Raw genomic sequence first — 27,251 nt, forward strand, 5'->3', positions numbered from 1 at the left:
GAGTATAATCTGAGACGACATTATGAAACGAAACACGCGGACAAAAACAAGAATATGGACATGGAACAAAGGCTACAAAAGGCAGAGGAATTAAAACGAGGCCTCAAATCTCGACAGGCTCTGTTCAAAAAAGCCAAATCACAAGGCCAGGCTGCTGTCAAGGCCAGTTTTATTTTGGCAGAAGAGATCGCTAAATCAGCCCGGCCATTTACGGAGGGGGATTTCATCAAAAACTGCATGATTAAAGTTTGTGACGAAGTTTGCCCAGAAAAAAGGCAACTCTTTTTAAATGTGAGTCTGAGCAGAAACACCATTGCCGAGAGAGTAGACCAGTTGTCCATCAATCTAAAAGAGCAGCTTGTGAAAAAGGGAAAAGATTTTATTGCATATTCCTTGGCTGTGGATGAGAGCACCGACATTTCTGACATTGCCCAGTTGTCAATTTTCATCCGCGGAGTGGACTCCAACCTAAGCGTGACAGAGGAGTTTTTGGCTTTACGTCCTATGCATGGCACAACTACGGGGCATGATTTGTATGAAGAGGTGTCAAGATGTGTAAATGAGATGGAGCTGCCTTGGGAAAAACTTGTGGGTTTGACAACCGACGGAGCACCTGCGATGTGTGGACACAGGAGCGGACTGGTGGCGAAGATACGGGAAAAGATGCAAGAGGAAAACGCGACAGGTGAGCTGACAGCTTATCATTGTATCATACACCAGGAAGCGTTGTGCGGTAAAGCCTTGAAAATGGAGCATGTAATGAGCATCATCACGCGCACAGTTAACTTTATCAGAGCCAAAGGTTTGAATCACCGCCAGTTCAAGGCATTTCTGACGGAGTTAGAAACGGAGCATGGTGATTTGCCTTATCACACAGAGGTGCGATGGCTAAGCCAGGGAAAGGTGCTTCAAAGATGTTTCGAGCTTCGTGAGGAGATTTGTCTGTTCTTGGACAGCAAAGGGAAAGACACAACACAACTCCGAGACGAAATGTTTCTGTGTGAAATGGCTTTTCTGTGTGACATTACGAGTCATCTGAATGCAATAAACTTGCAGCTGCAGGGTCGGGATCGTGTCATCTCTGATATGTACAGTACAGTGAAGGCATTTAAAACCAAACTGACTCTGTGGGAGACGCAGATGCGGAAAGAAAATTTGAGCCACTTTCCCAGCTGCCAGACCATGAAAGAGAAGCTCTCTACCAGTGCGTTCCCGAGCACACAGTTGGCTGATAAAATAGGTATGCTTGCCGCTGACTTTCGACGCCGATTTGCTGACTTTGAAGCACAAAAAAGCAGGTTGGAACTGCTCGGTAACCCATTTGCTGTTGACGTGGAAAGCTCACCACCAAACCTCCAAATGGAGTTGATTGACCTCCAATGCAATGATGCACTGAGGGCAAAATATGCGGCAGTGGGTGCTGCGGAGTTCGCCCGTTTCCTCCCCGGCACAATGCCCCAGCTGCGCATCCAGGCTGCTCAAACGTTGTCTATGTTTGGCAGCACATACCTGTGTGAACAACTGTTTTCTTTGATGAACCTGAACAAAACATCACACAGAAGTCGACTTACTGCTGAACACCTCCACTCAATTCTGAGGATTTCTTCAGCTCAGAGCCTTACCCCGAACATTGATGAACTTGTGGAAAAGATGGGACACCACCAAGTATCACCCTCAACCTCAAACAAGTGAACATTACTGTGCAATCCCCTATTTAGAGTTTTTACTCAGTTCAAGTTTAAAAGTTAAACTTTAATATTTGTTTTCACTGCATGTTACTTCTCCTTAAACAAAGTGTTGTTTTTGATTAATAGATTTTTGCACTTTATTTTTTTGTATTTCAATCCAATTATATTTTAAAAATATTTCAGTTGAGTGGATGATAGAAAATTGCTATTATTGTTTTTTCTTTGAAGTAAATTTAGCCCACTTTTGCTAAAATAGAAAATATAGTCTACTGATGGTGCCTTGAATACCGGTTTCTTTCATTTAATGTTCATGTTATGGGGATATTTATATAAAGGAAATTTGTCTTTTGTGTCTGTTGAAAATTAAAGATTACTGACAGAGCCATAAGAAAATATTGCTTTATTTATCTGATCATATTGTAATATATTTGTTAGGTTTTCAGTAGGTTCAATTAGGTTCACTAGACTATATGCGTCATTTAAACATTTTTCAATGAACATTCAAACAGTCCGGCCCTCGTCTTGTAGCTGATTTTTTTATTTGGCCCTCCGTCCATTTGACTTTGACACCCCTGCCATAGAGGAACGTATTTTGGGTTCCAGGTAGAACTCTTTTAGGTTCCAGTTAGAAACATCTGTAAAAAGGGTTCTACATGGAACCCAAAAGGGTTATACCTACAACCTTAAAGGGTTATTCAGAGGGTTCTTCAGAGGGTTCTCCTATGGGGACAGCCAGAGAACCCTTGAAGGTTCTAGATTAGCCTACCTACTCTGAGATGCTTGGTACATACCACACCAGATCACAGTACTGCAGATAGTTAGATAATACACCACACCAGATTACAGTGACTACTGCAGTTAGTTAGATAATACACCACACCAGATTACAGTGACTACTGTAGTTAGTTAGACAATACACCACACCAGATTACAGTGACTACTGTAGTTAGTTAGATAATACACCACACCAGATTACAGTGACTACTGTAGTTAGTTAGATAATACACCACACCAGATTACAGTGACTACTGTAGTTAGTTAGATAATACACCACACCAGATTACAGTGACTACTGTAGTTAGTTAGATAATACACCACACCAGATTACAGTGACTACTGCAGTTAGTTAGATAATACACCACACCAGATTACAGTGACTACTGTAGTTAGTTAGACAATACACCACACCAGATTACAGTGACTACTGTAGTTAGTTAGATAATACACCACACCAGATTACAGTGACTACTGTAGTTAGTTAGATAATACACCACACCAGATTACAGTGACTACTGTAGTTAGTTAGATAATACACCACACCAGATTACAGTGACTACTGTAGTTAGTTAGATAATACACCACACCAGATTACAGTGACTACTGTAGTTAGTTAGATAATACACCACACCAGATTACAGTGACTACTGTAGTTAGTTAGACAATACACCACACCAGATTACAGTGACTACTGTAGTTAGTTAGATAATACACCACACCAGATTACAGTGACTACTGTAGTTAGTTAGATAATACACCACACCAGATTACAGTGACTACTGTAGTTAGTTAGACAATACACCACACCAGATTACAGTGACTACTGTAGTTAGTTAGATAATACACCACACCAGATTACAGTGACTACTGTAGTTAGTTAGACAATACACCACACCAGATTACAGTGACTACTGTAGTTAGTTAGACAATACACCACACCAGATTACAGTGACTACTGTATAGTTAGTTAGATAATACACCACACCAGATTACAGTGACTACTGTAGTTAGTTAGATAATACACCACACCAGATTACAGTGACTACTGTAGTTAGTTAGATAATACACCACACCAGATTACAGTGACTACTGTAGTTAGTTAGATAATACACCACACCAGATTACAGTGACTACTGTAGTTAGTTAGATAATACACCACACCAGATTACAGTGACTACTGTAGTTAGTTAGACAATACACCACACCAGATTACAGTGACTACTGTAGTTAGTTAGATAATACACCACACCAGATTACAGTGACTACTGTAGTTAGTTAGATAATACACCACACCAGATTACAGTGACTACTGCAGTTAGTTAGATAATACACCACACCAGATTACAGTGACTACTGTAGTTAGTTAGATAATACACCACACCAGATTACAGTGACTACTGTAGTTAGTTAGATAATACACCACACCAGATTACAGTGACTACTGTAGTTAGTTAGATAATACACCACACCAGATTACAGTGACTACTGTAGTTAGTTAGATAATACACCACACCAGATTACAGTGACTACTGTAGTTAGTTAGACAATACACCACACCAGATTACAGTGACTACTGTAGTTAGTTAGATAATACACCACACCAGATTACAGTGACTACTGTAGTTAGTTAGATAATACACCACACCAGATTACAGTGACTACTGTAGTTAGTTAGATAATACACCACACCAGATTACAGTGACTACTGTAGTTAGTTAGACAATACACCACACCAGATTACAGTGACTACTGTAGTTAGTTAGATAATACACCACACCAGATTACAGTGACTACTGTAGTTAGTTAGATAATACACCACACCAGATTACAGTGACTACTGTAGTTAGTTAGATAATACACCACACCAGATTACAGTGACTACTGTAGTTAGTTAGATAATACACCACACCAGATTACAGTGACTACTGTAGTTAGTTAGATAATACACCACACCAGATTACAGTACTACAGATAATGATATAATACATACCACACCAGATTATAGTGATTACTGCAGATAGTTAGATAATACACCACACCAGATTACAGTACTACAGATAATGATATAATACATACCACACCAGATTACAGTGACTACTGTAGTTAGTTAGATAATACACCACACCAGATTACAGTGACTACTGTAGTTAGTTAGATAATACACCACACCAGATTACAGTACTACAGATAATGATATAATACATACCACACCAGATTATAGTGATTACTGCAGATAGTTAGATAATACACCACACCAGATTACAGTACTACAGATAATGATATAATACATACCACACCAGATTACAGTGACTACTGTAGTTAGTTAGATAATACACCACACCAGATTACAGTGACTACTGTAGTTAGTTAGATAATACACCACACCAGATTACAGTGACTACTGCAGTTAGTTAGATAATACACCACACCAGATTACAGTGACTACTGTAGTTAGTTAGATAATACACCACACCAGATTACAGTGACTACTGCAGTTAGTTAGATAATACACCACACCAGATTACAGTGACTACTGTAGTTAGTTAGATAATACACCACACCAGATTACAGTGACTACTGTAGTTAGTTAGATAATACACCACACCAGATTATAGTGACTACTGCAGTTAGTTAGATAATACACCACACCAGATTACAGTGATTACTGTAGTTAGTTAGATAATACACCACACCAGATTACAGTGACTACTGCAGTTAGTTAGATAATACACCACACCAGATTATAGTGACTACTGTAGTTAGTTAGATAATACACCACACCAGATTACAGTGATTACTGTAGTTAGTTAGATAATACACCACACCAGATTACAGTGACTACTGTAGTTAGTTAGATAATACACCACACCAGATTACAGTGACTACTGTAGTTAGTTAGATAATACACACCACACCAGATTACAGTGACTACTGTAGTTAGTTAGATAATACACCACACCAGATTACAGTGACTACTGTAGTTAGTTAGATAATACACCACACCAGATTACAGTGACTACTGTAGTTAGTTAGATAATACACCACACCAGATTACAGTGACTACTGTAGTTAGTTAGATAATACACCACACCAGATTACAGTGACTACTGCAGTTAGTTAGATAATACACCACACCAGATTACAGTGACTACTGTAGTTAGTTAGATAATACACCACACCAGATTACAGTGACTACTGTAGTTAGTTAGATTAAGGTCCCATGTTCTATCTGTGTAATCATAGACTTTTCATAATTTCAAATATGTAAACATTAGTTGAAAATACTTGTAGAAAGCATGTAGAACACACACACCTACCTGGTGGCTACGAAGCGGGGGAAGTACGCTGTCTGGTTGTGGTCAATGCGTCCGTTAGCCTGCAGGATGAAGCGTTCCTGCTCTGAGAAGGCCCTGATCACACTGGCCCCCTGGACCGTCTCATTGAAGTGGGTGTAGATGGGAGAACGACTGACTGCCTCTAGCCGGCGGAGCTGGCACGATGTTGCCACGTAAAAACTCTACAGGAGAGATGGGGGGGGGGGGGGGGGGGGGATATATAGAAGGCAAATTAATCTTAGTCTGACTGGCAGACAGATATTCAGAGGGACAGACAGGCAGGCAGGCATTCAAAGGGGCAGGCAGGCAGGCATTCAAAGGGGCAGGCAGGCATTTAAACGGGAAGGCAGGCATTCAGAGGGACAGACAGGCAGGCAGGCAGACATTCAGAGGGACAGACGGGCAGGCAGGCAGGCAGACATTCAGAGGGACAGACGGGCAGGCAGGCAGACAGACATTTAGAGGGACAGACAGGCAGGCAGGCAGACATTTAGAGGGACAGACAGGCAAGCAGGCAGACATTTAGAGGGACAGACAGGCAGGCAGGCAGACATTCAGAGGGACAGACAGGCAGGCAGACAGACATTTAGAGGGACAGACAGGCAGGCAGGCAGAGGGACAGACAGACAGACAGTGTATTTTACAGATTGAACCTGTGAAGCGGATCTGGGTTCTAGGAATGTATATTTGAGTGTCTGGTATTTAAAATAATTTTTCTGTCTATTTGAGTCTTTTCAAATCCACAACCCAACGTAAATATTTGAGTATTTCAATGGTTATTTTTATAAACCAAATAGTCTACCAAATTGTATTTGAGAGTATTTTCAAATACTTATTTCAAATACTATTCAAATACCTGGGTTAAATGCATGGGAGTGTATTTTAGTCCGTGCATTTGAGTATTTTCAAATAATATCCAAGCGTATTTACAAATACGTTCAAATATTAAACCACTTGTCTGTCTTCTCAAATCTTTTCAAATGAAGGGTATATGAATACTCACTTCATACGTATGTGGAAATAATTGAGATATTTTACATAGTATTGAACCCAGCTCTACTGTAATCCTACCTGTATGAATGAAATACTATTTGAACCCAGCTCTACTGTAATCCTACCTGTATGAATGAAATAATATTTGAACCCAGCTCTACTGTAATCCTACCTGTATGAATGCGTAGAGCAGTGTGAGCGGCAGCAGAACCACCCCAGCGAAGGGCATGGCCACCAGAACGATGATGCAGACCTCGAGCAGTTTGAACAGGTATCCCAGCATCATCTTCAGACCATCAGGGATCATACAGTCAATGGCATCCACCTAGAATAATTATTACAATTCATGGTATTTAGCACACGAGTTACATATACCATGACGACTATGACTACTATCACAACTACTACAACCACTACTACTACTATCACAACTACTACAACTACTATTACTAATACTATTACAACTACTACAACTATTTCTACTACTACTACTATTACTATTACAACTAGTACTATTACAACTACTACAATTATTACTACTACTACTACTATTACTACTACTACTACTACTACTGTTACTACTACTACTACTGCTACTACTACTACTACTACTATCACAACTACTACAACTACTATTACTACTACTACTATTACTACTACTACTACTACTACTACTACTGTTACTACTACTACTGCTATTACTACTACTACTACTATTACTATTACAACTAATACTATTACAACTACTACAGTTATTACTACTACTACTACTACTACTACTGTTACTACTACTACTGTTACTACTACTACTATTACTACTACTACTGCTACTACTACTACTGCTATTACTACTACTACTACTATTACTATTACAACTAATACTATTACAACTACTACCATTATTACTACTACTACTACTATTACTACTACTACTACTACTACTAATGTTACTACTACTACTATTACTATTACAACTAATACTATTACAACTACTACAATTATTACTACTACTACTACTATTACTACTACTACTACTACTGTTACTACTACTACTACTGCTACTACTACTACTACTACTATCACAACTACTACAACTACTATTACTACTACTACTACTACTACTATTACTACTATACTACTACTACTACTACTACTACTATTACTACTATACTACTACTACTATTACTACTACTACTACTACTACTACTATTACTACTATACTACTACTACTACTACTACTACTACTACTACTATACTACTACTACTATTACTACTATACTACTACTACTATTACTACTACTACTACTACTACTATTACTACTATACTACTACTACTACTACTATACTACTACTATTCACATCCTAGGTTCCCTGAGGATGTGTCTTTGAAAAAGGCCATAGGAAACTAAGCACACACACACACACACACACACACACACACACACACACACACACACACACACACACACACACACACACACACACACACACGGAACCCACCTCCTTGGAGAAGCGGTTCAGCAGGTTCCCTGAGGGTGTGACCTCGAAGAAGGCCATGGGGGAACGCAGGACGTTGTTGAGGAGGTCTAGGTGGAGGTGACGAGAAGCGATTATCCCCCCCAGAGAGATGGCCACTGTGGTGCCAAAGATAGACACACCTAGATGGGGAGAGATAGGGAGGGGAGTTAGAATAATGAAGGAATGGGGGAGAGATAGGGAGGGAAGTTAGTGAAATGAAGGAATGGGGGAGAGATAGGGAGAGGGGTTAGAGAAATGAAGGAATGGGGAGAGATAGGGAGAGGGGTTAGAGAAATTACGGAATGTGGGAGAGAGGTTAGAGAAATGAAGGAATGGGGAGAGATAGGGAGAGGGGTTAGAGAAATGACGGAATGTGGGAGAGAGGTTAGAGAAATGAAGGAATGGGGAGAGATAGGGAGAGGGGTTAGAGTAATGAAGGAATGGGGAGAGATAGGGAGAGGGGTTAGAGAAATGACGGAATGTGGGAGAGATAGGGAGAGGGGTTAGAGAAATGATGGAATGTGGGAGAGATAGGGAGAGGGGTTAGAGAAATGAAGGAATGTGGGAGAGATAGGGAGAGGGGTTAGAGAAATGAAGGAATGGGGAGAGAGGTTAGAGAAATGAAGGAATGGGGAGAGAGGTTAGAGAAATGAAGGAATGGGGAGAGATAGGGAGAGGGGTTGGAGAAATGAAGGAATGGGGAGAGATAGGGAGAGAGGTTAGAGAATTAAGGAATGTGGGAGAGATAGGGAGAGGGGTTAGAGAAATGAAGTAATGGGGAGAGAGGTGAGATAAATGAAGGAATGTGGGAGAGAGGTTAGAGAAATGAAGGAATGGGGAGAGAGGTGAGAGAAATGAAGGAATGTGGGAGAGAGGTTAGAGAAATGAAGGAATTGGGGAGAGGGAAAGAGGTCAGAGAAATTAAGGAGTGGTGGGAGAGAGGGGGACCACACCTGTCTAACCACACCTGTCTCAATGACACCTCCCTAACCTTACCTGTCTAACCACACCTGTCTAACCACACCTGCTTAACCACACCTGTCCAACAACACTTGTCAAACCACACCTGTCCAACCCTGCAGCTCAGGTACAGGTCTTTAGTGACATCATCATAATCCTCCTTGCCCCGTCCCTAACCCACCTTGAGCGAACCCCAGGGCTCCGAACACGCCCAGTTTCAGGTCTGTGTCAATCTGGGTGCCGTTGATGATTGGATCGTCGGCCCAGACGCTAAGCCAATAGTTGTAGGCGAGGGAGGCGGCCTGCTGGAACGCATACAGGAAGACTATGGGGATGATCAGAGCCAGACCGATGGTCCTGAAGTACTCCACATACATCTCTAGTTTCACCTAGAGGGAGAGAGAGAGAGAGAGAGAAGGACAAAGAGAGAGAGAGAGGACAAAGAGAGAGAGACAGAGAGAGAGGAGAGAGAGAGAAGGACAAAGAGAGAGAGAGAGAGCGAAAGAAAGAGAGAAGGACAAAGAGAGCGAGAGAGAGAGACAGAGAGAGAGAACACAGTAATTACTTCAGTACTCACCTTGCCTATGTTAGCCTTGTCTGTAGTCTGCCAGTAGGTATGTGTCAGTACTGCACCATTCACATCGTCTGTAGTCTGCCCAGTAGGTATGTGTCAGTACTGTACCATTCACCTTGTCTGTAGTCTGCCAGTAGGTATGTGTCAGTACTGTACCATTCACCTTGTCTGTGGTCTGTCAGTAGTTATGTGTCAGTTCTGCACAATTCACATTGTCTGTGGTCTGTTAGTAGGTATGTGTCAGTACTATACTACTCACCTTGTCTGTAGCATGTCAGTAGGTATGTGTTGGTACTGTGCTACTCACCCTGTATGTAGTCTGTCAGTGGTTATGTGTTGGTACTGTGCTACTCACCTTGTCTGTAATCTGTCAGTAGTTGTGTCAGTACTGTACTACTCACTCTTCCTGTGTTGGCCTTGTCAACCTCTGTCAGTTTCCCCAGGACTTCCTGCTTCTGGTCCTCTGTGTCTGAGATGGCCTCCATGGTCTGAATACTGGCACTACTCATCATGTCTCCACTGAGAGAGAGAGCGAGAGAGAGAGAGAGAGAGAATATAGAAGAGAGAGAAGATAGAAGAGAGAGAGAGAAGAGAGAAAATAGAGAGAGAGAAAGAGAAAAAATAGAGAGAGAGAGAGAGGGAGAGAGAGAAGAGAGAAAATAGAGAGAGAGAAAATAGAGAGAGAGAGAGAGAAGAGAGAGAGAAGAGAGAGAGAGAGAGCGAGAGAGCGATAGAGAATAGGTAAAAATGAGAATTGGTAAGACCTGCCCCCCCAGAGAGCTTTCTTGGAGCAGTGTTAAGCTGTCTGGCTCATAAACCTGGTACTGCCAACCCCAAATACCACAGCTAAGATGAACCCTCCTGTTGGCGACTCTCATTGTGTTTGTTGAAGGTCAGGAGTCATACCTAATGAGCTGCTCCTGAGAAAGATCGATGGAGAAGTCTGTCATACTCAGACGAGATACCGACTTCCTGGTTCCTGTAAACAACAACAACAACATGATGTCAGCAGAGTTTAGACATGGGTCCTTCCTGCCTTTCAGATGAAGGCTCAGTTTGGTAGTAATATCATGACAGAGTTCGGGCTAGGTAATGAAATGAGGAGCTCAGTTTGGTAGTAATATCATGACAGAGTTCGGGCTAGGTAATGAAATGAGGAGCTCAGTTTGGTAGTAATATCATGACAGAGTTCGGGCTAGGTAATGAAATGAGGAGCTCAGTTTGGTAGTAATATCATGACAGAGTTCGGGCTAGGTAATGGAATGAGGAGCTCAGTTTGGTAGTAATATCATGACAGAGTTCGGGCTAGGTAATGAAATGAGGAGCTCAGTTTGGTAGTAATATCATGACAGAGTTCGGGCTAGGTAATGGAATGAGGAGCTCAGTTTGGTAGTAATATCATGACAGAGTTCAGGCTAGGTAATGAAATGAGGAGCTCAGTTTGGTAGTAATATCATGACAGAGTTCGGGCTAGGTAATGAAATGAGGAGCTCAGTTTGGTAGTAATATCATGACAGAGTTCGGGCTAGGTAATGAAATGAGGAGCTCAGTTTGGTAGTAATATCATGACAGAGTTCAGGCTAGGTAATGAAATGAGGAGCTCAGTTTGGTAGTAATATCATGACAGAGTTCGGGCTAGGTAATGAAATGAGGAGCTCAGTTTGGTAGTAATATCATGACAGAGTTCGGGCTAGGTAATGGAATGAGGAGCTCAGTTTGGTAGTAATATCATGACAGAGTTCGGGCTAGGTAATGAAATGAGGAGCTCAGTTTGGTAGTAATATCATGACAGAGTTCAGGCTAGGTAATGAAATGAGGAGCTCAGTTTGGTAGTAATATCATGACAGAGTTCAGGCTAGGTAATGAAATGAGGAGCTCAGTTTGGTAGTAATATCATGACAGAGTTCGGGCTAGGTAATGAAATGAGGAGCTCAGTTTGGTAGTAATATCATGACAGAGTTCGGGCTAGGTAATGAAATGAGGAGCTCAGTTTGGTAGTAATATCATGACAGAGTTCAGGCTAGGTAATGAAATGAGGAGCTCGGTTTGGTAGTAATATCATGACAGAGTTCAGGCTAGGTAATGAAATGAGGAGCTCAGTTTGGTAGTAATATCATGACAGAGTTCGGGCTAGGTAATGAAATGAGGAGCTCAGTTTGGTAGTAATATCATGACAGAGTTCGGGCTAGGTAATGAAATGAGGAGCTCAGTTTGGTAGTAATATCATGACAGAGTTCAGGCTAGGTAATGAAATGAGGAGCTCAGTTTGGTAGTAATATCATGACAGAGTTCGGGCTAGGTAATGAAATGAGGAGCTCAGTTTGGTAGTAATATCATGACAGAGTTCAGGCTAGGTAATGAAATGAGGAGCTCGGTTTGGTAGTAATATCATGACAGAGTTCAGGCTAGGTAATGAAATGAGGAGCTCAGTTTGGTAGTAATATCATGACAGAGTTCGGGCTAGGTAATGAAATGAGGAGCTCGGTTTGGTAGTAATATCATGACACCACCGATCAAAGCAATATTATTGACCAAACGTTCATATCCTTTTGTTGCAGGATTATTTTGCGGCGGCAATAATGGTCAAATTAAGATCCTACACATGTAGTTTGTTTTGAATTAGCATCTACTAAACACCTCTCTAGCCAATCGAAACACTGCTTGATCACCAGGTGGTTGTAGCCTGTTGAATGTGTTCCATCTCACTCCTCACCTCTGTGTGAGCGCTCCTTGCGCTCGTTCCCGGCGAAGAGTCTTATGAACTCAGCGAAGGCCCCGTCACGTGCCATCAGCTCCAGGTAGGATCCCATCTCAGTGATCTCTCCCTCCACCATCACCAGGATCAGATCTGCCTGGGGCAGGAAGCTCAGACCGTGGGTCACCAAGACACGAGTCTGAAGGTTTAGAGAGAACACATGGTAGTCAGAAGGTTTAGAGAACACACATGGTAGTCTGAAGGTTTAGAGAACACATGGTAGTCTGAAGGTTTAGAGAACACATGGTAGTCTGAAGGTTTAGAGAACACATGGTAGTCTGAAGGTTTAGCGAGAACACATGGTAGTCAGAAGGTTTAGAGAACACATGGTAGTCTGAAGGTTTAGAGAACACATGGTAGTCTGAAGGTTTAGAGAGAACACATGGTAGTCTGAAGGTTTAGAGAGAACACATGGTAGTCAGAAGGTTTAGAGAGAACACATGGTAGTCAGAAGGTTTAGAGAACACATGGTAGTCAGAAGGTTTAAAGAACACATGGTAGTCAGAAGGTTTAGAGAGAACACATGGTAGTCTGAAGGTTTAGAGAACACGTGGTAGTCTGAAGGTTTAGCGAGAACACATGGTAGTCAGAAGGTTTAGAGAACACATGGTAGTCTGAAGGTTTAGAGAACACATGGTAGTCTGAAGGTTTAGAGAGAACACATGGTAGTCTGAAGGTTTAGAGAGAACACATGGTAGTCAGAAGGTTTAGAGAGAACACATGGTAGTCTGAAGGTTTAGAGAACACATGGTAGTCAGACTACATAGATCAGAAACAGCCTTAGGCCGGGATTCAATACCAGTGTGCTTTGTCAGCGATGCTCGTTTTAAAGGCCCTGTTCACAATGAGACCACATTCACAGTAAATGCTGCAGATGTTTACTGCACTGTTCCCCGAAATGACTTTTAATTGGAGTATTGTCCAAATCTGAGATCATATTGAATACCAGCGATACAGCAGAGAGTTAACACACACACACACACACACACACACACACACACACACACACACACACACACACACACACACACACACACACACACACACACACACACACACACACACTCAACACTCAACACACTGACAATGAACACACAGACACTGAACACACACCCAAACTGACCACACAGACACTGAACACTTGTAGTTTGTGTCTTTATGGAACATTTACACACATGAATGTTGAACACACCACTGTTGTCTGTTAAATAATAACCTGGTCTTTGAGCAGTCCTTCAGAACCAAACACCCTCTCGAAGATGTGTTGACCCACGTGGGCGTCGACGGCAGACAGAGGGTCGTCTAGGAGATAGACGTCAGCCTTCCTGTACACGGCCCTGGCCAGACTGACTCTCTGCTTCTGACCACCTGATAGATTCAGACCCTGGGATGGGGAGGAGGAGGAGGAGAAGGAGTGTGAGGGGGAGGGAGAGAGAGGGGAGGGAGAGGGAGGGAGGGTGAGGGTGAGAAGGAGTGTGAGGGAGCGGGAGAGAGGGGGAGGGAGGGGGGGAAGAAGGAGTGTGAGGGAGAGGGAGAGAGGGTGAGGGAGGGTGAGGGGGAGAAGGAGTGTGAGGGAGAGGGAGAGAGGGGGAGGGAGGGGGGGAGAAGGAGTGTGAAGGGGAGGGAGAGAGGGGAGGTAGGGAGGGAGGGAGAGAGGGGAGGTAGGGAGGGAGAGGGAGAGAGAGATGGCGAGGGAGGGGGAGAAGGAGAAGGAGGGAGGGGATGGGAGGAGGGAGAGGGAGGGAGAGAGAGGGGGGGAGGACGGGGAGGAGGAGAAGGAGGAGAAGGAGAAGGAGGGAGAGGATGGGAGGATGGAGAGGGAGGGAGAGAGAGGGGGGAGGGATGGGGAGGAGGAGAAGGAGGAGAAGGAGAAGGAGGGAGCGGATGGGATGAGGGAGAGGGAGGGATAGAGAGGGGGGGAGGGACGGGGAGGAGGGGAAGGAGGAGAAGGAGAAGGAGGGAGCGGATGGGAGGATGGAGAGGGAGGGAGAGAGAGGGGGGGAGGGACGGGGAGGAGGAGAAGGAGGAGAAGGAGAAGGAGGGAGAGGATGGGAGGATGGAGAGGGAGGGAGAGACAGAAGGGAGACACGGAGAGAGAACATATCAGTTAGTGGCCAGACTGACTCTCTGCTTCTGACCCACTGATACGTTCAGACTCTGGGGAGAGAAAGGACAACCTTGATTTAATGATTAGTTTCTCTATCTGCAGGATAAAACCTTCATGAGGTAAAGTAAACTACACTCATACAAGTAAATGAACGAATGAACGGACGTATACATGAATGAACTAATGAATGAATGAATCAACTAATCAATCAATCAACTGATCAACCAATCAAACAATCAGGGATCACACAGTAAAGAACAGGGATGTTAATGAACCTTCTCCCGATCTAACCCTAACGCTAACAGTAACCTTAACCTTAACCCTAACCGCCACCAGACTTGCTCCTGTGCTCACAATCTCCCTGATCTAACCCTAACCCCCACCAGACCCCCTCCTGTTCTCACCTTCTCCCTGATCTAACCTTAACCCCCACCAGACCCCCTCCTGTCCTCACCTTCTCCCCGATCTAACCCTAACCCCCACCAGACCCCCTCCTGTCCTCACCTTCTCCCTGATCTAACCCTAACCCCCACCAGACCCCCTCCTGTCCTCACCTTCTCCCTGATCTAACCCCGACCAGACCCCCTCCTGTCCTCACCTTCTTCCCGATCTAACCCTAACCCCCACCAGACCCCCTCCTGTCCTCACCTTCTCCCCGATCTCAGTGCCGTCTCCAGCAGGCAGGATCTCCAGGTCTGGCAGCAGGGCGCAGGCCTCCACCACTCTGTGGTACCAGCTCTCCTTCCTCTCCTGACCAAACACTATGTTGTCTTTCAGCGTGGCATTCTGGATCCACGCCTGCTGAGGTACATAGGCCACAGAGCCCTGGAGAGAGAGAGAGAGAGAGAGAGGGAGAGAGAGAGAGAGAGAGAGGGGGGAGGAGAGAGAGAGAGAGAGGGAGAGAGAGATAGTGGGAGAGAGGGAGAGAGGGAGAGAGGGAGAGAGAGAGTGAGGGAGAGAGAGAGATAGTGGGGGAGAGAGTGGGGGAGAGGGTGAACGAGAGAGTGGGGGAGAGAGAGCGAGAGAGTGGGGGAGAGAGAGAGATAGAGAGGGAGACACAGAGACACAGAGAGAGAGACACAGACAGAGAGAGAGAGACAAGAGAGACACAGAGGGAGAGAGAGAAAGAGACAAGAGACACAGAGAGACACAGAGAGAGAGAGAGAGAGAGAGAGATGGAGAGCAAGAGGGAGAGAAGGGGGAGAGAGAGTGATAGAGAGAGAGAGAGAGAGAGAGAGAGAGAGGGAGAGTCAAAGAGAGTCAAAGAGAGACACAGAGAGGGAGAGAGAGAGACAAGAGAGACAAAGAGAGACACAGAGAGGGAGAGAGAGAGAGAGAGAGAGAGAGAGAGAGACACAGAGAGACACAGAGAGGGAGAGAGAGAGAGAGAGAGAGAGAGAGACACAGAGAGACACAGAGAGAGAGAGAGACACCAGGTAGGTGATATTAATTATCAGGTAGAACAGGAAACCAGCAGTACTCTGGGCCTCCAGGAATGGAGTTTGACACCCTTGTACTAAGGTATTGTAGCAGTACCTACCTTGACTGAGACATGACCACTCCTCTTCTCTGTCTCCCCAAGCATGGCTGATAGCAGGGAGGACTTCCCACTCCCGACATGTCCCACCACAGCTACCAGAGATCCCTTCTTCACCCTCACGTTGATCCTCATCAGGCAGGGAGGACCTTCCTTAGACCAGCCAAACGTACCGCTGTCTATCACTACCCCATCACCATCTGGTAGGGAGAGGGAGGGAGGGAGGGAGGGAGGGAGGGGGGGAGGAGAGGGGGAGTAAGATGTGGAGAGAGAGAGAGAAGAGGGTAGAGGGGTAGAGAAACCGAGATATGTAGTAAAAATAAAATAAAAACATAAACATCACAGTTTTGAGAGAAACCCTTTTCCTTTTCTGTTTGTGTGTCTGTCTGTCTGTCTGTGCGTGCGTGCGTGTGTGTGTGTGTGTCTGTCTGTCTGTCTGTCTGTCTGTGCGTGCGTGCGTGTGTGCGTGTTCCCACCAGGGCTGTATGGTTCTCTATCTACGTCGTCAGGCTTCAGCTCATCCTGGCACAGGAACTTTCCCAGACGCCTCAGAGAGACAACGGCCTGCAACACACAAACACTTTCATGAAAGACATTTCAAATGATTTTCCAATCATTCGTTAATGATATGCCTTGTGGCCAGGGCCACATTGTTTTGTTCGGTCCCTTAGTGATGACATCACCGTGACCCCTGACTGACCTGCATGGTGGTGCTCATAGCGAAGGGCAGCTGGCTGAGGGGCGTCTTCAAAATGTGGATGAGAGCCATGGAAACGAACACCTTCTGGGCGTCGAGGATGTTCCTGTCGTCGACGACGACGTAGACGCCGAACATGGAGAACGCTATCTGTAGGAGCACAGGACATGGTTATGACAGCCTTATGAAGGGTTATGTAGCCTTATGTAGTAGTCTCTTATGTAGTCTCAGGTCAGGAAACAGGTTCGGAGTTAAGTGGAGATGGAGATGGCGTATTGATAACGTATTGATAGTGACATCTGTAATGTTTATGACAGGCTTACGAAGGCTCTACGACAGGTCGTAACTCACCAGGAAGGATGATGAGTTGAAGGAGGCGATGGAGATGGAGTAAAGGACCTGGGATCTCTTCAGGGCATTGAGTTCTTTCTCCCGGTAACCCAGAACCCTCTCCAGGAAGGCCTGTTCCCAGGCGTAGAACTTCAGGATCTTAATCCCACTCAGGATCTCATTCATCAGCTTGATCCTGCTGTCTGTATAACACATCTGGACTTCCTGGAAACACCCACCCGGGAACACAGAGTAGGGAATTAGTACAGAATATGGAATTCAGAACACTGAACATGGAATTCAGAACACGGAATATGGAATTCAGAACACAGAACATGGAATTCAGAACACGGAATATGTAATTCAGAACACTGAATATGGAATTCAGAACACGGAATTTGAAATAAGGAATACTGAATATGGAATTCAGAACAGTGAATATGGAATAAGGAATACTGAATATGGAATTCAGAACAGTGAATATGGAATAAGGAATACTGAATATGGAATTCAGAACAGTGAATATGGAATAAGGAATACTGAATATGGAATTCAGAACAGTGAATATGGAATAAGGAATACTGAATATGGAATTCAGAACAGTGAATATGGAATAAGGAATACTGAATACGGAATTCAGAACAGTGAATATGGAATAAGGAATACTGAATATGGAATTCAGAACAGTGAATATGGAATAAGGAATACTGAATATGGAATTCAGAACAGTGAATATGGAATAAGGAATACTGAATATGGAATTCAGAACACTGAATATGGAATTCAGAACACTGAATATGGAATAAGGAATACTGAATACAGAATTCAGAACACTGAATATGGAATTCAGAACACTGAATATGGCATAAGGAATACTGAATATGGAATTTTTACCCCCAAGCCATAAGACTCTGAACAGGTAATCAAATGGCTACCCGGACTATTTGCATTGTGTGTCGTTCCCCCAACCCCTCTTTTACACTGCTGCTACTCTCTGTTTATCATATATGCATAGTCACTTTAACTATACATTCATGTACATACTACCTCAACTGGGCCGACCAACCAGTGCTCCTGCACATTGGCTAACCGGGCTATCTGCATTGTGTCCCGCCCGCCACCCACCACCCGCCAACCCCTCTTTTACGCTACTGCTACTCTCTGTTCATCATATATGCATAGTCACTTTAATCAGATCTACATACTACCTCAATCAGCGTGACTAACCGGTGTCTGTATGTAGCCTCGCTACTGTATATAGCCTCTCTACTGTTATAGCCTCTCTACTGCATGTAGCCTCTCTACTGTATATAGCCTCTCTACTGTTATAGCCTCTCTACTGTATATAGCCTCACTACTGTATATAGCCTCTCTACTGTATATAGCCTCTCTACTGTTATAGCCTCTACTGTATATAGCCTCTCTACTGTTATAGCCTCTCTACTGTATATAGCCTCTCTAGTGTTATAGCCTCCCTACTGTATATAGCCTCTCTACTGTATATAGCCTCTCTACTGTATATAGCCTCTCTACTGTTATAGCCTCTCTACTGTATATAGCCTCTCTACTGTATATAGCCTCACTACTGTATATAGCCTCTCTACTGTTATAGCCTCTCTACTGTTATAGCCTCTCTACTGTATATAGCCTCTCTACTGTATATAGCCTCTCTACTGTATATAGCCTCACTACTGTAAATAGCCTCTCTACTGTTATAGCCTCTACTGTATATAGCCTCTCTACTGTATATAACCTCTCTACTGTTATAGCCTCTACTGTATATAGCCTCTCTACTGTTATATCCTCTACTGTATATAACCTCTCTACTGTTATAGCCTCTACTGTATATAGCCTCTACTGTATATAACCTCTCTACTGTATATAGCCCCTCTACTGTATATAGCCTCTACTGTATATAACCTCTCTACTGTTATAGCCTCTACTGTATATAGCCTCTCTACTGTATATAGCCTCTCTACTGTTATAGCCTCCCTACTGTATATAGCCTCTCTACTGTATATAGCCTCTCTACTGTATATAGCCTCTCTACTGTATATAGCCTCTCTACTGTTATAGCCTCTACTGTATATAGCCTCTCTACTGTATATAACCTCTCTACTGTATATAGCCTCTCTACTGTATATAGCCTCTCTACTGTTATAGCCTCTCTACTGTATATAGCCTCTACTGTATATAGCCTCTCTACTGTATATAGCCTCTCTACTGTATATAGCCTCTCTACTGTATAGAGCCTCTCTACTGTATATAGCCTCTCTACTGTATATAGCATCTCTACTGTTATAGCCTCTCTACTGTATATCGCCTCACTACTGTATAGAGCCTCTCTACTGTATATAGCCTCTCTACTGTATATAGCCTCTCTACTGTATATAGCCTCTCTACTGTATATCGCCTCACTACTGTATATAGCCTCTCTACTGTATATAGCCTCTCTACTGTATATAGCCTCTTTACTGTATATAGTCTCTCTACTGTATATAGCCTCTCTACTGTATATAGCCTCTCTACTGTATATAGCCTCTCTACTGTATATAGCCTCTTTACTGTATATAGCCTCTTTACTGTATATAGCCTCTCTACTGTATATAGCCTCTCTACTGTATATAGCCTCTACTGTATATAGCCTATCTACTGTATATAGCCTCTCTACTGTATATAGCCTCTCTACTGTATATAGCCTCTACTGTATATAGCCTCACTACTGTATATAGCCTCTCTACTGTTATAGCCTCTCTACTGTTATAGCCTCTCTACTGTATATAGCCTCTCTACTGTATATAGCCTCTCTACTGTATATAGCCTCTCTACTGTATATAGCCTCTCTACTGTATATAGCCTCTCTACTGTATATAGCCTCTTCACTGTATATAGCCTCTCTACTGTATATAGCCTCTCTACTGTATATAGCCTCTCTACTGTATATAGCCTCTCTACTGTATATAGCCTCTTTACTGTATATAGCCTCACTACTGTATATAGCCTCTCTACTGTATATAGCCTCTTTACTGTATATAGCCTCTCTACTGTATATAGCCTCTCTACTGTATATAGCCTCTACTGTATATAGCCTCTCTACTGTATATAGCCTCTCTACTGTATATAGCCTCTCTACTGTATATAGCCTCTCTACTGTATATAGCCTCACTACTGTATATAGCCTCTCTACTGTTATATCCTCTACTGTATATAACCTCTCTACTGTATATAGCCTCTCTACTGTTATAGCCTCTCTACTGTATATAGCCTCTACTGTATATAGCCTCTCTACTGTATATAGCCTCACTACTGTATATAGCCCCTCTACTGTTATAGCCTCTCTACTGTATATAACCTCTCTACTGTATATAGCCTCTCTACTGTATATAGCCTCTCTACTGTATATAGCCTCTACTGTATATAGGCTCTCTACTGTATATAGCCTCTCTACTGTATATAGCCTGTCTACTGTATATAGCCTCTCTACTGTATATAGCCTCTCTACTGTATATAGCCTCACTACTGTATATGGCCTGTCTACTGTATATCGCCTCACTACTGTATATAGCCTCTCTACTGTATATAGCCTCTACTGTATATAGCCTCTCTACTGTATATAACCTCTCTACTGTATATAGCCTCTACTGTATATAGCCTCTCTACTGTATATAGCCTCTCTACTGTATATAGCCTCTCTACTGTATATAGCCTCTCTACTGTATATAGCCTGTCTACTGTATATAGCCTCTCTACTGTATATAGCCTCTCTACTGTATATAGCCTCTCTACTGTATATGGCCTCTCTACTGTATATAGCCTGTCTACTGTATATGGCCTCTCTACTGTATATCGCCTCACTACTGTATATAGCCTGACTACTGTTATAGCCTCTCTACTGTATATAGCCTCTCTACTGTATATAGCCTCTCTACTGTATATAGCCTCTCTACTGTTATAGCCTCTCTACTGTATATAGCCTCTCTACTGTATATAGCCTCTCTACTGTATATAGCCTCTCTACTGTATATAGCCTCTCTACTGTATATAGCCTCTCTACTGTATATAGCCTCTCTACTGTTATAGCCTCTCTACTGTATATAGCCTCTCTACTGTATATAGCCTCTCTACTGTATATAGCCTCTCTACTGTATATAGCCTCTCTACTGTTATAGCCTCTCTACTGTATATAGCCTCTCTACTGTATATAGCCTCTCTACTGTTATAGCCTCTCTACTGTATATAGCCTCTCTACTGTATATAGCCTCTCTACTGTTATAGCCTCTCTACTGTATATAGCCTCTCTACTGTATATAGCCTCTCTACTGTATATAGCCTCTACTGTATATAGCCTCTCTACTGTATATAGCCTCACTACTGTATATAGCCTCTCTACTGTATATAGCCTCTCTACTGTATATAGCCTCTCTACTGTATATAGCCTCTACTGTATATAGCCTCTCTACTGTATATAGCCTCACTACTGTATATAGCCTCTCTACTGTATATAGCCTGTCTTTTTACTGTTGTTTTATTTCTTTACCTACTTACTGTTCACCTACTACCTTTTTAAAGAGAGGTTAGATAAATCAGGTCAATTACATCTGTACAGTTTTACGCCATAGAGGATTTAATAACGCCACAGGGAACACAAGTCAGCATGCCTGGACATTACAACAGTGTTAGTACACAAAGACAAAGAGCAGTGTGTGGTTGGATGCCCTGTTTCCTCACAACACATCCCAGCCTATCAGAGCAGTGTATATAGAGATCAGCCACGTATCAAGTCTCTGACAGGGTCCTGAGGGGGACTAAGGAGAGCCTCTGACAGGGTCCTGAGGGGGACTAAGGAGAGCCTCTGACAGGGTCCTGAGGGGGACTAAGGAGAGTCTCTGACAGGGTCCTGAGGGGGACTAAGGAGAGCCTCTGACAGGGTCCTGAGGGGGACTAAGGAGAGTCTCTGACAGGGTCCTGAGGGGGACTAAGGAGAGCCTCTGACAGGGTCCTGAGGGGGACTAAGGAGAGTCTCTGACAGGGTCCTGAGGGGGACTAAGGAGAGTCTCTGACAGGGTCCTGAGGGGGGGTCCTGACTAAGGAGAGTCTCTGACAGGGTCCTGAGGGGGACTAAGGAGAGCCTCTGACAGGGTCCTGAGGGGGACTAAGGAGAGTCTCTGACAGGGTCCTGAGGGGGACTAAGGAGAGGACAGGGTCCTGAGGGGGACTAAGGAGAGTCTCTGACAGGGTCCTGAGGGGGACTAAGGAGAGTCTCTGACAGGGTCCTGAGGGGGACTGAGGGACAGGGTCCTGAAGGAGAGTCTCTGACAGGGTCCTGAGGGGGACTAAGGAGAGTCTCTGACAGGGTCCTGAGGGGGACTAAGGAGAGTCTCTGACAGGGTCCTGAGGGGGACTAAGGAGAGTCTCTGACAGGGTCCTGAGGGGGACTAAGGAGAGTCTCTGACAGGGTCCTGAGGGGGACTAAGGAGAGTCTCTGACAGGGTCCTGAGGGAGTCTCTGACAGGGTCCTGAGGGGGAGGAGAGTCTCTGACAGGGTCCTGAGGGGGACTAAGGAGAGTCTCTGACAGGGTCCTGAGGGGGACTAAGGAGAGTCTCTGACAGGGTCCTGAGGGGGACTAAGGAGAGTCTCTGACAGGGTCCTGAGGGGGACTAAGGAGAGTCTCTGACAGGGTCCTGAGGGGGACTAAGGAGAGTCTCTGACAGGGTCCTGGAGAGGGGGGGACTACTAAGGAGAGTCTCTGACAGGGTCCTGAGGGGGACTAAGGAGAGTCTCTGACAGGGTCCTGAGGGGGACTAAGGAGAGTCTCTGACAGGGTCCTGAGGGGGACTAAGGAGAGTCTCTGACAGGGTCCTGAGAGGACAGGGTCCTGAGGGGGACTAAGGAGAGTCTCTGACAGGGTCCTGAGGGGGACTAAGGAGAGTCTCTGACAGGGTCCTGAGGGGGACTAAGGAGAGTCTCTGACAGGGTCCTGAGGGGGACTAAGGAGAGCCTCTGACAGGGTACTGAGGGGGACTAAGGAGAGTCTCTGACAGGGTCCTGAGGGGGGAGAGTCTCTGAAGGAGAGTCTCTGACAGGGTCCTGAGGGGGACTAAGGAGAGTCTCTGACAGGGTCCTGAGGGGGACTAAGGAGAGTGGGTCCTGAGGGGGACTAAGGAGAGTCTCTGACAGGGTCCTGAGGGGGACTAAGGAGAGCCTCTGACAGGGTACTGAGGGGGACTAAGGAGAGTCTCTGACAGGGTCCTGAGGGGGACTAAGGAGAGTCTCTGACAGGGTCCTGAGGGGGACTAAGGAGAGTCCTCTGACAGGGTCCTGAGGGGGACTAAGGAGAGTCTCTGACAGGGTCCTGAGGGGGACTAAGGAGAGTCTCTGACAGGGTCCTGAGGGGGACTAAGGAGAGTCTCTGACAGGGTCCTGAGGGGGACTAAGGAGAGCCTCTGACAGGGTCCTGAGGGGGACTAAGGAGAGTCTCTGACAGGGTCCTGAGGGGGACTAAGGAGAGTCTCTGACAGGGTCCTGAGGGGGACTAAGGAGAGTCTCTGACAGGGTCCTGAGGGGGACTAAGGAGAGTCTCTGACAGGGTCCTGAGGGGGACTAAGGAGAGTCTCTGACAGGGTCCTGAGGGGGACTAAGGAGAGCCTCTGACAGGGTCCTGAGGGGGACTAAGGAGAGTCTCTGACAGGGTCCTGAGGGGGACTAAGGAGAGTCTCTGACAGGGTCCTGAGGGGGACTAAGGAGAGTCTCTGACAGGGTCCTGAGGGGGACTAAGGAGAGTCTCTGACAGGGTCCTGAGGGGGACTAAGGAGAGTCTCTGACAGGGTCCTGAGGGGGACTAAGGAGAGTCTCTGACAGGGTCCTGAGGGGGACTAAGGAGAGTCTCTGACAGGGTCCTGAGGGGGACTAAGGAGAGTCTCTGACAGGGTCCTGAGGGGGACTAAGGAGAGTCTCTGACAGGGTCCTGAGGGGGACTAAGGAGAGTCTCTGACAGGGTCCTGAGGGGGACTAAGGAGAGTCTCTGACAGGGTCCTGAGGGGGACTAAGGAGAGTCTCTGACAGGGTCCTGAGGGGGACTAAGGAGAGCCTCTGACAGGGTACTGAGGGGGACTAAGGAGAGCCTCTGACAGGGTACTGAGGGGACTAAGGAGAGTCTCTGACAGGGTCCTGAGGGGGACTAAGGAGAGTCTCTGACAGGGTCCTGAGGGGGACTAAGGAGAGTCTCTGACAGGGTCCTGAGGGGGACTAAGGAGAGTCTCTGACAGGGTACTGAGGGGGACTAAGGAGAGCCTCTGACAGGGTACTGAGGGGACTAAGGAGAGTCTCTGACAGGGTCCTGAGGGGGACTAAGGAGAGCCTCTGACAGGGTACTGAGGGGGACTAAGGAGAGCCTCTGACAGGGTCCTGAGGGGGACTAAGGAGAGTCTCTGACAGGGTCCTGAGGGGGACTAAGGAGAGCCTCTGACAGGGTCCTGAGGGGGACTAAGGAGAGTCTCTGACAGGGTCCTGAGGGGGACTAAGGAGAGTCTCTGACAGGGTCTGAGGGGGACTGGAGAGGAGGGGGACTAAGGACTAGGGGGAGGAGAGTCTCTGACAGGGTCCTGAGGGGGACTAAGGAGAGTCTCTGACAGGGTCCTGAGGGGGACTAAGGAGAGTCTCTGACAGGGTACCTGAGGGGGACTAAGGAGAGTCTCTGACAGGGTCCTGAGGGGGACTAAGGAGAGTCTCTGACAGGGTCCTGAGGGGGACTAAGGAGAGCCTCTGACAGGGTCCTGAGGGGGACTAAGGAGAGTCTCTGACAGGGTCCTGAGGGGGACTAAGGAGAGCCTCTGACAGGGTCCTGAGGGGGACTAAGGAGAGTCTCTGACAGGGTCCTGAGGGGGACTAAGGAGAGTCTCTGACAGGGTCCTGAGGGGGACTAAGGAGAGTCTCTGACAGGGTCCTGAGGGGGACTAAGGAGAGTCTCTGACAGGGTCCTGAGGGGGACTAAGGAGAGTCTCTGACAGGGTCCTGAGGGGGACTAAGGAGAGTCTCTGACAGGGTCCTGAGGGGGACTAAGGAGAGTCTCTGACAGGGTCCTGAGGGGGACTAAGGAGAGCCTCTGACAGGGTCCTGAAGGGGGACTAAGGAGAGTCTCTGACAGGGTCCTGAGGGGGACTAAGGAGAGTCTCTGACAGGGTCCTGAGGGGGACTAAGGAGAGTCTCTGACAGGGTCCTGAGGGGGACTAAGGAGAGCCTCTGACAGGGTACTGAGGGGGACTAAGGAGAGCCTCTGACAGGTTCCTGAGGGGGACTAAGGAGAGTCTCTGACAGGGTCCTGAGGGGGACTAAGGAGAGCCTCTGACAGGGTCCTGAGGGGGACTAAGGAGAGCCTCTGACAGGGTCCTGAGGGGGACTAAGGAGAGCCTCTGACAGGGTCCTGAGGGGGACTAAGGAGAGCCTCTGACAGGGTCCTGAGGGGGACTAAGGAGAGTCTCTGACAGGGTCCTGAGGGGGACTAAGGAGAGTCTCTGACAGGGTCCTGAGGGGGACTAAGGAGAGTCTCTGACAGGGTCCTGAGGGGGACTAAGGAGAGCCTCTGACAGGGTCCTGAGGGAGACTAAGGAGAGCCTCTGACAGGGTACTGAGGGGGACTAAGGAGAGCCTCTGACAGGGTCCTGAGGGGGACTAAGGAGAGTCTCTGACAGGGTCCTGAGGGGGACTAAGGAGAGTCTCTGACAGGGTCCTGAGGGGGACTAAGGAGAGTCTCTGACAGGGTACTGAGGGGGACTAAGGAGAGTCTCTGACAGGGTCCTGAGGGGGACTAAGGAGAGTCTCTGACAGGGTCCTGAGGGGGACTAAGGAGAGTCTCTGACAGGGTCCTGAGGGGGACTAAGGAGAGTCTCTGACAGGGTCCTGAGGGGGACTAAGGAGAGTCTCTGACAGGGTCCTGAGGGGGACTAAGGAGAGTCTCTGACAGGGTCCTGAGGGGGACTAAGGAGAGTCTCTGACAGGGTCCTGAGGGGGACTAAGGAGAGTCTCTGACAGGGTCCTGAGGGGGACTAAGGAGAGCCTCTGACAGGGTCCTGAGGGGGACTAAGGAGAGTCTCTGACAGGGTCCTGAGGGGGACTAAGGAGAGTCTCTGACAGGGTCCTGAGGGGGACTAAGGAGAGTCTCTGACAGGGTACTGAGGGGGACTAAGGAGAGTCTCTGACAGGGTCCTGAGGGGGACTAAGGAGAGTCTCTGACAGGGTCCTGAGGGGACTAAGGAGAGTCTCTGACAGGGTCCTGAGGGGGACTAAGGAGAGCCTCTGACAGGGTACTGAGGGGGACTAAGGAGAGCCTCTGACAGGGTCCTGAGGGGGACTAAGGAGAGTCTCTGACAGGGTCCTGAGGGGGACTAAGGAGAGTCTCTGACAGGGTCCTGAGGGGGACTAAGGAGAGCCTCTGACAGGGTCCTGAGGGGGACTAAGGAGAGTCTCTGACAGGGTCCTGAGGGGACTAAGGAGAGTCTCTGACAGGGTCCTGAGGGGGACTAAGGAGAGCCTCTGACAGGGTACTGAGGGGGACTAAGGAGAGTCTCTGACAGGGTCCTGAGGGGGACTAAGGAGAGTCTCTGACAGGGTCCTGAGGGGGACTAAGGAGAGCCTCTGACAGGGTACTGAGGGGGACTAAGGAGAGTCTCTGACAGGGTCCTGAGGGGACTAAGGAGAGTCTCTGACAGGGTCCTGAGGGGGACTAAGGAGAGTCTCTGACAGGGTCCTGAGGGGGACTAAGGAGAGCCTCTGACAGGGTCCTGAGGGGGACTAAGGAGAGTCTCTGACAGGGTCCTGAGGGGGACTAAGGAGAGTCTCTGACAGGGTCCTGAGGGGGACTAAGGAGAGTCTCTGACAGGGTACTGAGGGGGACTAAGGAGAGTCTCTGACAGGGTCCTGAGGGGGACTAAGGAGAGTCTCTGACAGGGTCCTGAGGGGGACTAAGGAGAGTCTCTGACAGGGT

General features: G+C 46.2%; 1 protein-coding gene across 1 annotated transcript in view; it reads right to left on the bottom strand.

Annotated features, from left to right (window-relative positions):
* LOC139424103 (multidrug resistance-associated protein 1-like) overlaps positions 1-27,251 on the bottom strand; it is a 71,225-nt gene that overhangs the window by 8,822 nt on the left and 35,152 nt on the right. Inside the window, exons 12-24 of the mRNA XM_071175800.1 lie at positions 17,293-17,496; positions 16,945-17,091; positions 16,721-16,808; positions 16,248-16,444; positions 15,356-15,532; positions 13,817-13,984; positions 12,559-12,739; positions 10,752-10,824; positions 10,247-10,364; positions 9,453-9,660; positions 8,294-8,451; positions 6,966-7,118; positions 5,783-5,982 (exon numbers count right to left, since the gene is read on the bottom strand). Coding sequence (XP_071031901.1) covers positions 5,783-5,982; positions 6,966-7,118; positions 8,294-8,451; positions 9,453-9,660; positions 10,247-10,364; positions 10,752-10,824; positions 12,559-12,739; positions 13,817-13,984; positions 15,356-15,532; positions 16,248-16,444; positions 16,721-16,808; positions 16,945-17,091; positions 17,293-17,496 — 2,072 coding nt within the window. The remainder of the gene's footprint in view (positions 1-5,782; positions 5,983-6,965; positions 7,119-8,293; positions 8,452-9,452; positions 9,661-10,246; positions 10,365-10,751; positions 10,825-12,558; positions 12,740-13,816; positions 13,985-15,355; positions 15,533-16,247; positions 16,445-16,720; positions 16,809-16,944; positions 17,092-17,292; positions 17,497-27,251) is intronic.

The sequence above is a fragment of the Oncorhynchus clarkii genome, chromosome 13, assembly GCF_045791955.1.
Source record: "Oncorhynchus clarkii lewisi isolate Uvic-CL-2024 chromosome 13, UVic_Ocla_1.0, whole genome shotgun sequence".
Lineage (NCBI taxonomy): Eukaryota > Metazoa > Chordata > Actinopteri > Salmoniformes > Salmonidae > Oncorhynchus > Oncorhynchus clarkii.